At 38.2% G+C, this 15,038-nt stretch overlaps 1 protein-coding gene across 3 annotated transcripts in view; it reads right to left on the reverse strand.

Moving 5' to 3' along the window:
* The window catches only part of CARMIL1 (capping protein regulator and myosin 1 linker 1), a 189,928-nt gene that overhangs the window by 44,381 nt on the left and 130,509 nt on the right, over nucleotides 1–15,038 (reverse strand). For all 3 annotated transcript variants that reach the window (XM_030226536.2, XM_030226520.2, XM_050971176.1), the window contains 6 exons: nucleotides 10,702–10,795; nucleotides 8,671–8,769; nucleotides 6,962–7,090; nucleotides 6,570–6,701; nucleotides 2,204–2,379; nucleotides 132–219 (listed from right to left, as the gene is read on the reverse strand). In XM_030226536.2, coding sequence (XP_030082396.1) covers nucleotides 132–219; nucleotides 2,204–2,379; nucleotides 6,570–6,701; nucleotides 6,962–7,090; nucleotides 8,671–8,769; nucleotides 10,702–10,795 — 718 coding nt within the window. The remainder of the gene's footprint in view (nucleotides 1–131; nucleotides 220–2,203; nucleotides 2,380–6,569; nucleotides 6,702–6,961; nucleotides 7,091–8,670; nucleotides 8,770–10,701; nucleotides 10,796–15,038) is intronic.

Here is a 15,038-nt window from a genome sequence, read left to right on the forward strand (position 1 = left end):
AGGTGTCAGGATGTCAATGAAAATAAGACCAATTTCAAAATAGAGCTGTCAAAGGAGAAACTGAACAAGATATGAATATAAACGGCATTGTTGAGATCTGACATATTAGATATCAACAAGAAAAAACTCACCAGTTTGTGGTGGCAATGGGAAAGTGCATCCAGGATTTCATCTACAACTCGGTCAGACAGGAAAGAAGCCACTGTCAGCTTTACTTCACTGTGTGAGGATTAAAAATGAGAGAACTTCTTAATTCACGCAGGAGATTTTCGTCTTTATTACACATTCAACAGTGTGACGATTATCCACTGTGCTGTCATTTTATTTGAAGTAAAACATTAGAGGGTGTCAGGATACATGACTGCAGGTTTCAGAAATAAACTCATGAATCACACAATAAACACAGGAGCCTCTGTACCATATTTAACCTGCTTCTCACAGTTTTCCATGAGATGAAATGAAAACATCTGGGTAAGAGAGCTGAATAAAAATAAGTGAAACTCAGAGAGGAATAGTTCACCACTAAAATCAGACAAACACACATCCCAGAAGAACGGGATTAGGACAGTGTTGCCTATAGAACACTACTCCACTGAACAACTACAATCCATTCATTTCCTCAGTTCTGGTAAGGACAAGTGTACAATGCTGTTTCTTCAGCCAATGCCATCACAACTTTGCTTCCTCTTCTGCTCTAGGTAACCACTTTCTATCTCAAGAACATCACGTCAGCCCTTTTTCCACTGCACATATGGGGAACACCAGCTGCACACTGTGCTTAGGCTGCCCTTGTAACTCCCTCTCAAGGAAAGATGTACCTTGTATTGCTCCTTTGGGGTCCCATCTTTGGTGACAGCACCAAATGCTCTGGCTGTGGAGCCAACAAGCACGACTGCCTGAGCTGCAGGCCAAAGCTCCACCTCTGCTGCCTCTGCTTTCAGCACCAACTCTTTCAACTGGCATTTCCCAGCAAATGACACAATTTTGGTTTATGGTTTTTATGTGTGGACTGAGCTGTAGTGGATTAACAAAGCTATTTCTATCTGGGGCTAGCATTACTGCTGCAGAGAGCCTGGAGAAAAAGGTAAGGAATTCATTGGAAAGGCAATGCAGTTCATAGGGAGGTAGAATGGTTGCCAAACCATAGTGGGAAGAGAATGGGAGTGAAGGAATCTCCCTCAGCTACCAAAATTAATTTCAAACAATATGAGGCAGGAAAGATCACAGTGTGGCACCCTCACCTCACTGACCGTTCCAGCTTCTACAAGTATAAGAGGCAGTATTATTGTCCTGGGGCCAAGATTTATTTGATAGGACTGAAGTGAAGAAAACTTACTCCCTGAACCATTTTAAACACTTTGAAGGTATAGCTAAAGTCTTTAACAACTTTTCCTGCCTATTTTGCTGTACTCTGCAAAACCATTTCCTTCCTCCTCAAAGATTTTAGCATCTCAATGCAAAATGTCATGCTTTTCAAGCATCAGGCAGAAAGGAACTGAAAAGGTTTAAGTACAGGTTAACCACATTATACTGTGTAAAATATTCTCTGGTATGCATTCAATATGAAAAAAAAGCAGTGAAAGGTCAGGTAAAAGCCTCTTCTTTTTTTTTTTTTTTTTTTTTTTTTTTTACTGGACAAACTAAGAGTTATTTAGGGCAATGGTTTCTGCTCCAGGTTTGTGGTTTGAATATCCAAGTTTCCATTTTTTAAGTACTTTTTTTTTGCAGCACATTTTTTTCAGTACATTTTTAAAGTCTGCTGTGCACAGTTCCCACACAAAGTCTTAAGGTGATTGCTACAGCTATAGGACAAGACCAAATGCAACAATAGACAAAGCACTGCTACCACTCAAAGCAAATAGTGTAATTTCCTTCTATTACATTAATCCAGTGTTATGTGAGACAATAAAGCTTTTTTTTTAAAGAGGATCGGTTATGAAAATGTTATTTGCATACCACAAACCAAATTTTTCACTAAATAAGAGAGCACATGCATTCATGATCTTAGTTAATATCCCTAGAGATTCCAAATACATGAACCTAAGTTCCCAGACCTGTAGGACAATTTCCTGCTCTTTGAATGCCCCAGTATAGTTTCTTGTGTGTCACAAAAGCATTCCAAAATTCTTCTATTACACAAAACGCACATACACACAACCCAAAATCCAAATTCCAATTTTGTTAGATTAGCCTCCTAAAGTACCTAATTTTATTGAGGATATCAATTCCAGATTGCTCCAAGAGGACATTTTTTACAAAAGTGCGTGGGATGGAAATCTTCTCAGTGCTGGCCTCAATGAGGTCCTCACGGATGCGAGCCTTCTTCATTACGTTTGGGCAAAGGTTTTCTGCTGCATCCACCATAGACTCAAGGAGTGTCTGCAGCACAGTAAGCAAAAAATAACATTAGATACTGGTATTCACTTTAGCTGGGGGGTGACAGCATTATTCTGTCAAATACAACACTTTTAGACTTGCAGTTTTTACAATTCTTCTTCCCGCTTTCCAAAATATTTTGCATCCAGCTGCAATATAAGACATTTTACAAAATACAGCTTTGAGAATCAAAACACTTGTTCTGAAAATGACCCACGACTGTACTTGTTTGCCTTTTCAAATATGAAACATTTACATCTCTGTGTGTTGAACTGTCAGAACAAATTAGCTTCCCTTGAGCACCCACCACTGCAGTGGATGCTCTGCTGCAGCTGCCTTCCCTCTAAACTGTGCCCTGAATCATCAATTTTCATCAGTGCTCCAGACCTGCCAATTTGTAAGAAGCATCAGTAAATGAGGAAGAGAGATCCTGAGAACTCAGCAGGCTGTAGATGGCTGGAATATACCAGCTGAATATTAAGAAGTAGCTACAAGCATGATCTGCAGTTGGCATGCAAACCTTTATATGGCTCTCATTTATGTACATGTAAATCTACAGCAAACTTTAGATAGAGCCAACAATTTTTATTCACACAGAACCACAGAATGGGTGAAAGTTTGGGAGGGACCACTGCAGGTCACCTAGTCCAACCTCCCTGCTCCAGGTTTCCCCAGAGCACATGGCACAGAATTGTGTGCAGACAGTGTTTGAATATCTCCAGTGAGGGAGACTCCCCACCCTCTTCAGGCAGCCTGTTGCAATGCATGGCCACCCACACAGGAAAAATCCAAAGGAGATGGAAAAAAAAAAAGAACAGGTCAGAGCTCAGTTTACTGAAATGGGCCAATTTGTCTCCCATAAGAGTGAGGGTTGGTAACCAGACAGAAAAAGGTATTTACAAATAATAAAATAAAAGAAACAACATTTCCTTGGAATGGTAAGCTTAGATCTTACCTAGGCATTTGTAAATTGTACAAAAATAAGAACTGCACCCCTTGAAAATGCTATTGATTTCCTTTTTCTTCTCAATCCCATACTACAGGAGAGTGACTGGAAATTCAACTCCATTGTATCAGAGCTTTCTCCTCTTTGCACAGCCCTACCATAACTAGTAATTTCCTTATGCAGACAATGAGCAAGAAAAAAACACCACTGCTGCATAAAAATTTCAGTGATTCAAAGCAGCATCTTTCAGTCTGTAGCTTTTACAGTCTGGAAAAAACCAACAAAGCAACATGAAGCGGCCACAGCATACAGGAAAATCCAATTTTTGCAACATTTTATTTACAGTTATAAGGGACAACTGCCATTACAGCTAATAATATTATCTTGTTGCTGGGTTCTCAAGATGCCCTTTAAGAACTCTTCCCACACTCCCTCCTTCAGTCCTCAAACAGATTCTGGGGCAGCATGACTAATGAAGAGACTTTCAAGCCTCTGTGGCCATATCCCCATGGGGGATGAAGAACTTGAATGTTAGAGAACACTGAGCCAAGTAAACTACTAATGAGAGTTCCTGACACATCCATTTTTTCCATAGCATCTATTCATTGGTGCAGTTGTGTAGTTTATTGTGAAAAAATTCCCTGGCCTCTCAAGAGTTACTGATGAATCACAATCATAAATGTGACAGGCTTGCTATGCTGAATTGCAATTGCAGTCTAAGCAGGGTCTTTCAAAATGGATCACGTGAAAAAATGCCATGAGAAGGCATCACTGGGAAGTAGCAGGAAAAACTAGACCTTTCCTGAAATTTCCAAAATTTATTTTTACTCAAAAAACCTGAGAGAATGTGGAATTTAAGTCAAATAGAGTTTGGATCTTATCTTTAACTGCGCAGCTCAACATAATTTCTTTACTGGTGGATTTTAGCTGTTGATTTCACATGACCATTATCTATAGAAGGTATCTACAGAAACCTTTCCTCACCTCCTAATTCCATGCCCAAATCTTTCACTGATGGAATGCCATAGCTACCAATATTGACAGTGAAATGTGCACATTTCAGTCACAGGGCGGCAGGTACCAGCCACCAGGTGAAAGAAAAGAACAAAATACTATCCACAGTTAAAAGAATCTTAACATTTAGGAGAAAGATACAGTGAGGAAAAGGACTGAAGAATGATGATATCAAAATAAAGAATGGAACAGGTGATGTAGCCAACAAACCCTTTGCTCCAGGACAAAATTTAGGAAGAATATTTTGAGCACTTCTGTCATTGCAAAACAATCGTGTTTGTACAGGTTCCACTTGTCCTGCTTATTTTTCCTGGAGCCTTTGCTGACTGAATAATGCATCTCCAGGTTCTGTGTGCCCACAGTGACACCAGCAGGAGAAGAAAAAGGCAAGGGTCTTGCTATAATTTCTCCTCTGGTAAACTCAACTCATTCCAATATATTGTTTTTCCTTACTCTAACTCCTTTCTTCACCTCTCTTCCTTTCCTTCAGTTAAAAAAAAAAGGGGGGGGAAAAAATCTCTTATTTACTTAAAATATATTCATTGCCTTTAACCAATTTCCAAACTTCTTTTTAGAATCACACTCCGGTTGCTATGGAAACAAAAAAATCAAAACTCTTCTTACAGCACACAGGATTTTTTTTCCCCCCAACAATTACAAAAGAATTGTCCTTATGTGAGCTCCCTTATCTAGCTTTACAAATAATAAATTGCTTATGATGTTTTGAAGTGACCTAAACAACTGGGGGGGGAAAAAATAATTCTAATCCATGTTCAACAGTTCTTCCTCCATGCACAGAACTTAAAAGAAAACCTTTCCACCTTAAGTGAAAATTAATAAAAATGTGTGTTGGAGTATACAAAGAGCATTATGACTTTATAGTTTTTTGTAAGCCACTTAAACACGAATGCCAGACAGATCAAAAGTAAATGTAAGAGTTAGAATGGTTGAGCTAAAGTGCCTTTTGTTGTAAATGCGTAAAAGTGTAAAGGGAAAACACATTAATTCAGGAACATTCCAAATGCTAAAGAGGTGCTTTTTTTTCCACCCTCTATAAGAGTCTCCAAGATAACCTTGTTTAAGTGCATAAGCCCAGCACGAAGGGCTGACCTGGCTACTACTGTCCCAATAATACCCCAGAGATTCTACTGGGAAGAATCTTATGGATAAATCATGTCTGCAGAAATCTTCACCTTATTTCATATAATGGGGAAAGGGAGAAACATACTAAAAATAGAGCTCCATTTTCCTCCTCATTAACTTTCTAATTTCAAAAAAGTAATTAGTAATATGGCATTATTATTGTTCTTCATTATATTCCCACTGACTGAAGCATTTCAAGGTTTCAACTGAAAGATCAAAGAATCTGAAGATGAAGGTTGTAAAGTGTTTAAATACTGCAGAACACAGATGAAGCAGCTTAGCCACAAGCAGAAGCTGATCTGAACTGCCCCAGAGCCATATTTTTAAATTCATCAGCTTCCATACAGATCCCTACTGTTGTTAAAATTTCTCCACCTTGTCTTCTTCCTGGACTGATACCTTTGCACATGCTGTATGGATGGCTCTTTGCTTGTTACACAGGAAGAGCAACCATAACTGAAGGTGCAAGTTTCTGAGCAGGAGCTGGCTGAGCACACAGGTGAACATTGACAGATCAATGACATCTATTTCAAGAGCTGAAGATTGGCAGACAACTTGTGAGATTTCCTGTAAAGCTGCCTGTACCAGTTTTTTGGGCACTCTCAATACCTACAAGTTAACAGTAAAGTGGAAATCCTGCATTAGGTTCAAAAGTGACCACTGAGAAAAAAAAATCTACCATGGAGCCTATAAAAAAGCAGCTTTCACTCTACTAGGATTCCTTAACTACTGAGCACTCCTCCAGGGCATGAGGCTTCTTAGGGTGCTTGAGAAATGCCTTTATAAAAGGCTGAAGGAGCAATTGATCAGTCTTCCTCTTCTAGAAGATGAGAAAAGATGATAATAAACAGTATATGCTCATTTTGCCTACTGAAAACATTAAAGCAACTTTTTATTTTTATCCAACTGGGAAAAAAAGCCAAATTACACAGCCCAAAGTTATAAGAAACTAACAATGGAAAGATAGCTAGCTTACATACAAATCTACTGAGAAGAAAATTGAAGTGAAGTACATTTGCATTTAGCAACAGAAAACCTCAGATTTAGTTATTTCTGCATGTAAGAGATGGTAACACATTTATCCACAGACCTTAAGTTGCTCATCCACTACCCTTGTGACTTCTCCAGCCATGGATTCAAGTGTCTCTTGGATTGGATTGGAGAGTGAACCATTTGCTCCTGCCCAAGAAGCTCCACCGAGGTGATACAGATTTGGTAAGAGCTGTAAGACAGAAGAGTACCTTTGAAAACAGGCTCATCGCTGTCTTCAAACCAGGACAAACAGCAGGAAATGTCTTTGGCTAAATCAAAGTCTTCATAAATTAGAATTATCTTATCACTTTAAATACTAACTATAGCTGGTCATCTGAAGAAAATACTCTCTTGTGACACATATTATTATTTTCACTGCCCAAAAAGAGGAAAGCTGCAAGCACACAAACAACTGCTCTCAGCACTGCCAGCGTGCTGGGAAAAGCTTACTGTTTTGGAGTTCTTAGCATCCCGCATCAGCCGTTCCGCACATTTGACATCCTCCTGTACAGCATCCACACCACAGTTTCTTAAAGAGTTGAGATGATCTTGCACTTTTACACATATTCTGTCAATCATCTACTTGAACAAAAGAAATACAAAAGATAAAACATCAGGATGTTGGTCAAACACAACCTTAATCCAGTCCAGGTAGAAAATCAATAGTAGCATGATGAGATTTGCAGTGACAATATAACAACCTGGAAAGGCATGATAAGACCTTGGCAGTATGTCAATACTATTGAAGGAAAGAACTACATCTCATAAGACACCCCTAAGCATTGCAAAATAAATAAAACTTTACCATCAGGAAAAATAAATGCTGTGGAATATTTCCCCCACAGAAACCTCCAGGATAACTGCAAGTATTCAACAAGTTATCCTATTTAAGCATTACAGTGGTTTTTGGATCAAATTTATGGCTGAAAATGTTTTTGATATACCTAAGACTATAGTCTAAAGGTCTCTGAATTATTAAGAAGTTCAGACAGTAAAAGAAAGCTCTATTCATTCAACAAATACTAACAGAGATTTCTCCAGTCTAAGTAAAATGCAACTGCGCAGGCTTCTGCAGTATTCTTTTAAAATGTAAATATTCCTAGTTGCAAGGGAATTAAAACTATCAAAGCAGAAGTTTCCATCAGACATTTCACAGTGGGATAAATTGAACCTAATCTGTACCTGCAAGACAGCTCATTCAACACACGCTGCAAATGCAGGGTAGGTGGTATATCTGTACCTTACAAGACAAACCACTAAGAATGCCTGACACATCGTCAGCTTTGATTAAGATATATGAGGCAGGGAGATATAATAGTTAAAAGTCTTTATCAGCCCACTTAGCATACATCAGAACCGGCTATTTGACATTTTGAAGCAACATCTGAGTGCACGCACCATCATATAAAGCCTACAGTCCCAGCATCTTGTATCATTAGCAATGAGAACTGAAATAATTTCACAGCATGCTCCTTTTCAGATCCACATGAATCTTTCTCTTCAAAGAGTTTTGGGTGGGTATTTTTTTTACAAGTACAAAAAGCTAATTAATTATTAGACAGTAGAAAGTCTCATTGGGACATCTGGACATAAAAAAAAATTACACTCTGGGAATAATAATTCAATTCTATCATACTAGAGAGTCTTTTTCAGCTCTCTTTTAAAACTGTTTTTAAAATCCATCCCCTATTGCACAAAATTTAGTACAGAAATGAGTAACTTTATTTCAAAATAACAATAAATTACATTTCCTGATACTTGATGTGTATGTGGTGTTAGAGAAAAGCACAACTAAAACCAACAACCTATAAAAATTATAAACTTATTTCATATAGAGATTATTTATCTGGGGGGAAAAACTGGCATCAGAACAGAAAAATTACTAGAGCAACTGCTCTTGCAGTTTTTAGTGCCAGCATCTCTCCATTTACCATTTTCTCTCTCAAGAGGTTAGAGCACAATTTCAGGTTCCAGTAACAAAACACTGTCCCATTAAATTTTAATAACACAGGCAAACCAAACTGTTCCTGGTTTCAACAGTAGTTTACTTGGCAGTACAATCCAATGAGGTACATCTTAAAAGTACTCAGAATGAAGGAGAACATCCTCCCCCAGCAGATTTTAGGCACTGAGGTGTCCACAAAGTAACACATTCTCACCTGCTGAGTGGTGCTAGTGACAATGCCTTGCTGCAGCCGATATGCTTGCTCCTGTAGGTACTTCCTGGTCTCATGGTTACGAAGCAAGTAATTTTCTATCTAAAAAAAAAAAAAAAAAAAAAAGGCAGAAAAGTCAGATTAGGAAACTGATTTGAGTCTTCACATTGTAATTTGTTTTCACTTTTGTATTTTCAATTTTTCAATTCTGCTGTGTCAGAACTGAGGACTGACAAGAAAAGCTGCCTAATTATTTGTTTATCATCTGCAAACTTTATTTTGTGTGCCTCAGTGCTTAATAACCACATCGGCAATTATAAATTCACTCACAAACTAGTGAAACATGGTTTTGCCAATATTTTCTGAAAGACTATTCTATTTTGAACAATTTAGCAAGTTATGCCAACAAAGGATTAAATCCTTGTTTGAGAAATATTTGAAGGGACTCTTAACTGTTAGGTGTTGTAGAGATCATGATGACTCAAGATATTTGATTCATTTCTTTTAGATGTTTTTGGCCCGCTGCAAAGACACAGATTTGAATAGCAGTACGTCTGAAGAGAAAATCAACTATCTCAAAGTGCCTAAGTGATAGTGCAGCCTCAGTTCACCTGTTGGCTAATTAAAGCTAAGCAGTGCAATTGCTCTTTAGAGACAAGTGATTCCTGCTGACAGGCCACCACAGCTGTCACCAGCAGTACATACTCACCATCAGCCAGCTTCATGGCACACAGAATAACCCCCAACCCTGCTCTATCAAACTTGGTGAAGCCAAAAACACCCAAGCCAAGTGTGCTGTAGAGACACCAGAGCTCGGGAGGGCGGTGGCTGTGTCCATCAGTCAGTCAGTGCAGTTGTCCCGGCACCAGGGTCAGTCCATGCAGGGAGGCTTGCATCCCCACCCGCAGGGAATCACTCCTGACACTGATACCTTTTCTAGGATGTAACTTCCTCATGTTGTGTGAGGAAAGCCTAAACCACATGTTAAAACAAACTCAGGGTCTAACAGTTTTAGCAACCTTGATATGAATAAAAGGAAATGCTCTTTGCACATAGTGCCTAATTAACACACAGAATTTAAATCCCCATGGCCAGAAGCTTCCCAGTAGTTTTTTCAGAAATGCACCTACCAGTGTAGATGTGAACGAGGCCAATTATATTAAATGAGATGTAAGAAATATGTCCATCCCCCATGAATCAGATTTTTAAAAGCAAAATTGAGAGAATTTTCATGCATCAAAGAAAAAGATACTAACTACCAGCACTTCTCCCTGTGATACTCAAATTACTGAAAACAAGGATCATAGACATTTGCTTTTTAATCACAGTTATCTGTAAGAACTATTTATAACATTTTTATGGCCTTACCCTGGCTGAAGGAAACCTGCTCATTAAAGAGATGTGAAATGTATGCTTCCTGATTGAGCAGGAGGCTTGTTTGGAGCTCACAAGATTTACCATATTAAAACTCAGCTGGGAGTTTTATAACTCAGGCAAGTGGAACACTACAGATACTGTCAACACCTTTTCATCCAAAAGAACATGCTGGTGCAGTTGCTTACTTAGGGCAATGCAGTGTGTGAATTTTATATGTACAATATAAAACACAGGCAGTAAATGTTTTCATCCTCCCTCAAATTGAAGAGCACCCTTTGTCTTGTACAGAGCTGACTGCACTTTTTATGCCAATATAAAAAGCACACACCAGTAATTCTAAACATTTGGTAATACTCACAGGCACATATGTAACAAACATGCAGTTTCTAACTCTCTCTTTCACAGTCAGGCACACAGTAATACCAAGTGTAGTTTGCATTTTTTTAGTTAGGATATTCTGACACTACACCACTTCATTCCATCAGCCTTCTCTGTGGAATAAAAAGCTATTGCAGCACTTGATTACCACGTCTATACAAACCAAGCAATCCTTGAATCCAGCACAGAATTCTTATTCAGCCAAGCATGAAGTCTCAGTCTTAAAATTACTATTTTTTTGCTGGTTTTATTTCTGTTCACTGGTGGCATATGCAATACCTTTTGCAGCGCCTCTTCTGTTTTCTCAGGGTTTGTTTTGAGTGCTTGGGAGGCATCATTCATCGGTATAGGCATGAATCTCAATGTATAATTCCTGAAGAAAAAAAAATTGACGGTGAAAGTTAATCTAATTACTGTATCTCTTTATTTCACTGTATTTTTTTATGAAAAATAACCTAGAAGGAATCATCCAGCTTGTCCATGGAAAGTACTCAGAATGTATTTTTCACATTTTTAGGTGGAATAGCTGGAAGTATACATGCTCTCTTTTGCTGCTAATTCTTCTTTACTACTAGACAAAGGGGTAGATTTTGAAAAACACTTACATGGTTGATGTCCAGTGGCTGCTGATTAAAAGCCTAGCTGCCCTCTGTACCTCTGCACACAAAGATTATTTTTGTGTATCTAAACACAACAGGGAGAATCAGCGCCTGCTGGCAACTGTATCAGATCTAAGACTAAATGGAAATATTCAGTAATAGACAGATAGCAACTAAGAGACTGAGTTTTAGAAATTTACTATTTAATAACTTCTCACGTTTACAACAATTTGAAGACACTTGCTGAATTTTTAATAAAAAGCTGACAAAACAAGCACAGCATCTCCACATTGCTTTACACAAACAATTGCCCCCTGCATTTTCCTTATTTGCCTGCAAAATATTTCTGCAGCATTGTCCATCTGCTGCAATAAGAAATTAAAGACAGAAATTTGGTCCTGAGTCAAAATTACATTTAAACTCTGAGAACATAAACTGACTATCATGACACAGTTACACTTGAAATGCTACAGTGGTATGTCCACCCGACAGCAGACTTCAATAAATGGGAAGGGAAAAAAAAAAAAAGACGAGAAAGTTTTAAAAACCTGAAAAGGAAATTATTCTTTCTATTTTCAATTAATCCTTTATTTCCTGCAAACATTTCATTCTCCTCCTTCTGCAAATATCCCACTAACCGTCTGTTCCTATTCCATCCAGAGCTACACAAATATGCTTGGAACCCTCTATTCTTGAGCACTTTCAAGTTGGCACTTTCAATTGAGTCAACCCCATTGATGACAGCAGACCACGCCAGTCCCAACAGTAGACACCTTAAACAGTGTGAAACTCCAAGCTTCTTTCCCTTCTTCTCCCACCAGGACATGTGCAACACCATTCTCTGAAGGGCAGTGTCCTGCAAACACACCAATTCTTCATTGATACCACTCAATATTTTACTTTAAATGATAATGGAAGGCTTTCATGTTTCTTCCCCAATGTAAACATGATGTATAGCTGTCAGTGGCAGGCAAAGTCCCTGTCCTTCCACAGTGTCCAACATCTACTGCATCAGTCAGAAAATTAACTCTTCTTTCTAGCTGTCTTGTCCTTCAAAAGAACATTGCAAGCTATACAGACCCTGCTATGTGTCCTCATGTAATACTAACCAGTGTCCACCACCATGGAGAGAACTTTTAAATGTCAAAGGTGCTGAGCTCAAAGACAGATAATTACAGAACTTTCTGATTGCCTGACAGGTGGAGTATTTATTTAGCTTAAAAAAACAAAAAAAGAAGGTAGGATCTCTGCAGCTGTTTGACATTTAACACATCCCATTCACTGAAATCTGCAATTGCCAGCTCTCATAGCAGTTATATGCTAAATTCAATTTAGTTAAAGGCTTAGTGCACCCTCCCTCACACATAAGGATGCACAGAGCTGGAGCAGGGCAAATGAAAGTTAAGGAGATTTTCATAGACACACAATCACAGAGGAAAAACTTTAGAAGACCACTACCTTACTAAGGGAGGAAGGAAATCCTCTGTACTTGAGTTGCTTTCAGACACAAAGTATTATTTTCATCTGAGAATTTACCAGCCCTTAGGGGAAAATATCAAGAATTTAAAGCTCACTTTTCAACTTTATCATTATGCTTTGTTTTATTCTGTTTCCTTGAAGTCTAAAATATTCCCCCATTTTTCTTTTTATTAACACTTCACTTGTCTCTTGTAAAGGAGTGTATTTTGCTACAAACTCAATAATCCAGTAATTTCCTAAGACATCAATATACTCGGCAAAATACCTATATTTAAAGGATGTTAAATTTCAGAGAGGGGCTCAAAAGCTGTTGAGGATGTCCCAAAAGAGGTACCAAAAACCCCTTCTTCTAGATACAACATGTGTGACAACAGTCCTACATTTCATCACATTATTTCCCCTGGAGGAACTTCTGATCCACACACTACATATGCTCTGTGCTGCAGTGGAGATTTTACTTACAGGAATAAGATTATCTGTTTTTCAGGTCAGGGTGTGTGAATTTCACATCACTGCTAAGGGAAGAATTCATAGCCCTCTAATAAACTCCAGATATTACAACTTCAGCTATTTCTTCTGTCAGTCCATATTAAAAAAAATCTTTCAGAAATTAACATGAGACAATGCTGCAGAGTCCTGTGACAGTGGGGGCTCAAGGCTGCAAATCACATGTTTATCTTCATATTAAAATTACAGAGATACCAGACCCTGCTTATGACCAAGCTGAATAGGATGCCCACTGTTCTCAAATGCCCTCCTGAAATGACACCTGCAAGGGACTCTGCAGAAGATCTTCCCAGGACTTCACACCACCTGTCTGGGACACCCCTGCAGCAAAATCTGTCAACAGCCATGCTCCTGGAATTCCCTTGCAGAAATAACATTTCCAAACCGCAACAAGCAGATGAAGAAAAGCTGGAAGAAGTGGAAAGAAAAAACCTTCCAATTACTTCAGCCTGTTTTAAAGTCTGCTACAAATCTCCTCAGCCTCCTGCCCATACAACTGAAGTCTACCTTTGTTCTTGTTTTATGGTTTGGTAGATGAATATTTTTCTTAAAATCAAAATAACACATAGAACATATATTCCCAAACATCTTCCGTATATTTCATTCCATTTTGAGAAATGGTTCTTTTCTACAGAATATTGATGGCTTCAGGTATTTTTAGGAAACATATGGTGAAGAATGTTCTCAAAATGTCTTCCAAGATGGATTGTTTACAGCCTAATTGTTTTCAGCCAGTATTGACAGTCCCTCTCTTCATGTTTAAAACTTTGTTGCTCGTGGCTTAGTTTGTGATGGTATCAATGTTTTTGACAATTTAAAAATGTTTAAGGCAACATAAAATGACCTCAGCTTCCAAGTTAAATAAATGAGATGTCACCCAGAAAAAGTACAGTGTCACATAATTAACTGTGGCATTCTGGGGGTGTTTTTGTTTAGATTACTTGCTTTTGCCTCAGGATTTCCACCCCTTCTCTATTTACTCATCCAAACACTTTGGCACAGAGAAATAAAGCTGATGCTAACCAGAAAATAAGTGTATTTATTTTTCTGCCAGACTTCCCCATGTTATTGCCCTTTAAAAAAGAAATGTCTGCAAGTTGACAAATAACCTTTGCAAATTATTATTCACTACTATCAATGGAATCAATGCAAGATGATTTGCTTAATTATACATAATTTATCTAATTTCCCACATCAGTACAACTGAATTCATTAAAACAGAGTATATAAACTACAATAGTTTCACAAACCAAGTAACTTTATAAGCTCTAGCCTCATGACCCCTACAAGGGTTAAGGTGCTCCCTTAAGTAGTTATACAGTTTTACAAGATCCCTTGTCTAGGACCTAGCAACTGTAGATTACATTCACTTTCAAAAAAGAGCCTTTGCTCCTGCCTGAGGGATTTCATGATGTGAAAAACTTCAACTGCTGCTTAATTTAAATCTGTAATTCTTCTCTCTTAAGAAAAGTAATAATAACATATAAAGAAATGTGATGGATGTGGAGGGAGATGAAAGCAATTTAACATCTATCACTGGTAATGGCTGCATCTGTGAGTAAACTCATGGAACAAAATGACCCAGAGCACAGCAATTACAAAGAAAAACTGCAGTTCCCGAGATCATCACTATTAGTTTCAACTTGCTAGGGAAAAGAAAAAAGTCAGACTGCAAAGGCCTGCTTCAGTAATTTTCTGATATTATGTACAGCTTCATTCACTAGAAAAGAATTTCTGCACACTATCAACACAAGAGAATGAAGCAAAGGGAAAATATTACCAAATTCAGAATTTTACCGCTAAGAGCAGAACTCAAGGACCTTAACGCTGATAGCAGAGTATGGATGAAAGAGCCCCAAAGCCTCTTCCCATCCTTTTGAAGGATGTGAAGTCATGAATTTTCCTTTAGATTAAACATCCTGATGCTTAAAATTGAGAGCACTCAGCATCTTCAAGATCATATTGACTGCGGTGAGAACTGCAGCTGCTCAGATCATTCAGGATCTTTGGCCTCTTCATCAGACATTCAGT

Source organism: Serinus canaria, chromosome 2, assembly GCF_022539315.1.
Source record: "Serinus canaria isolate serCan28SL12 chromosome 2, serCan2020, whole genome shotgun sequence".
In the NCBI taxonomy this organism is placed as follows: Eukaryota; Metazoa; Chordata; class Aves; order Passeriformes; family Fringillidae; genus Serinus; species Serinus canaria.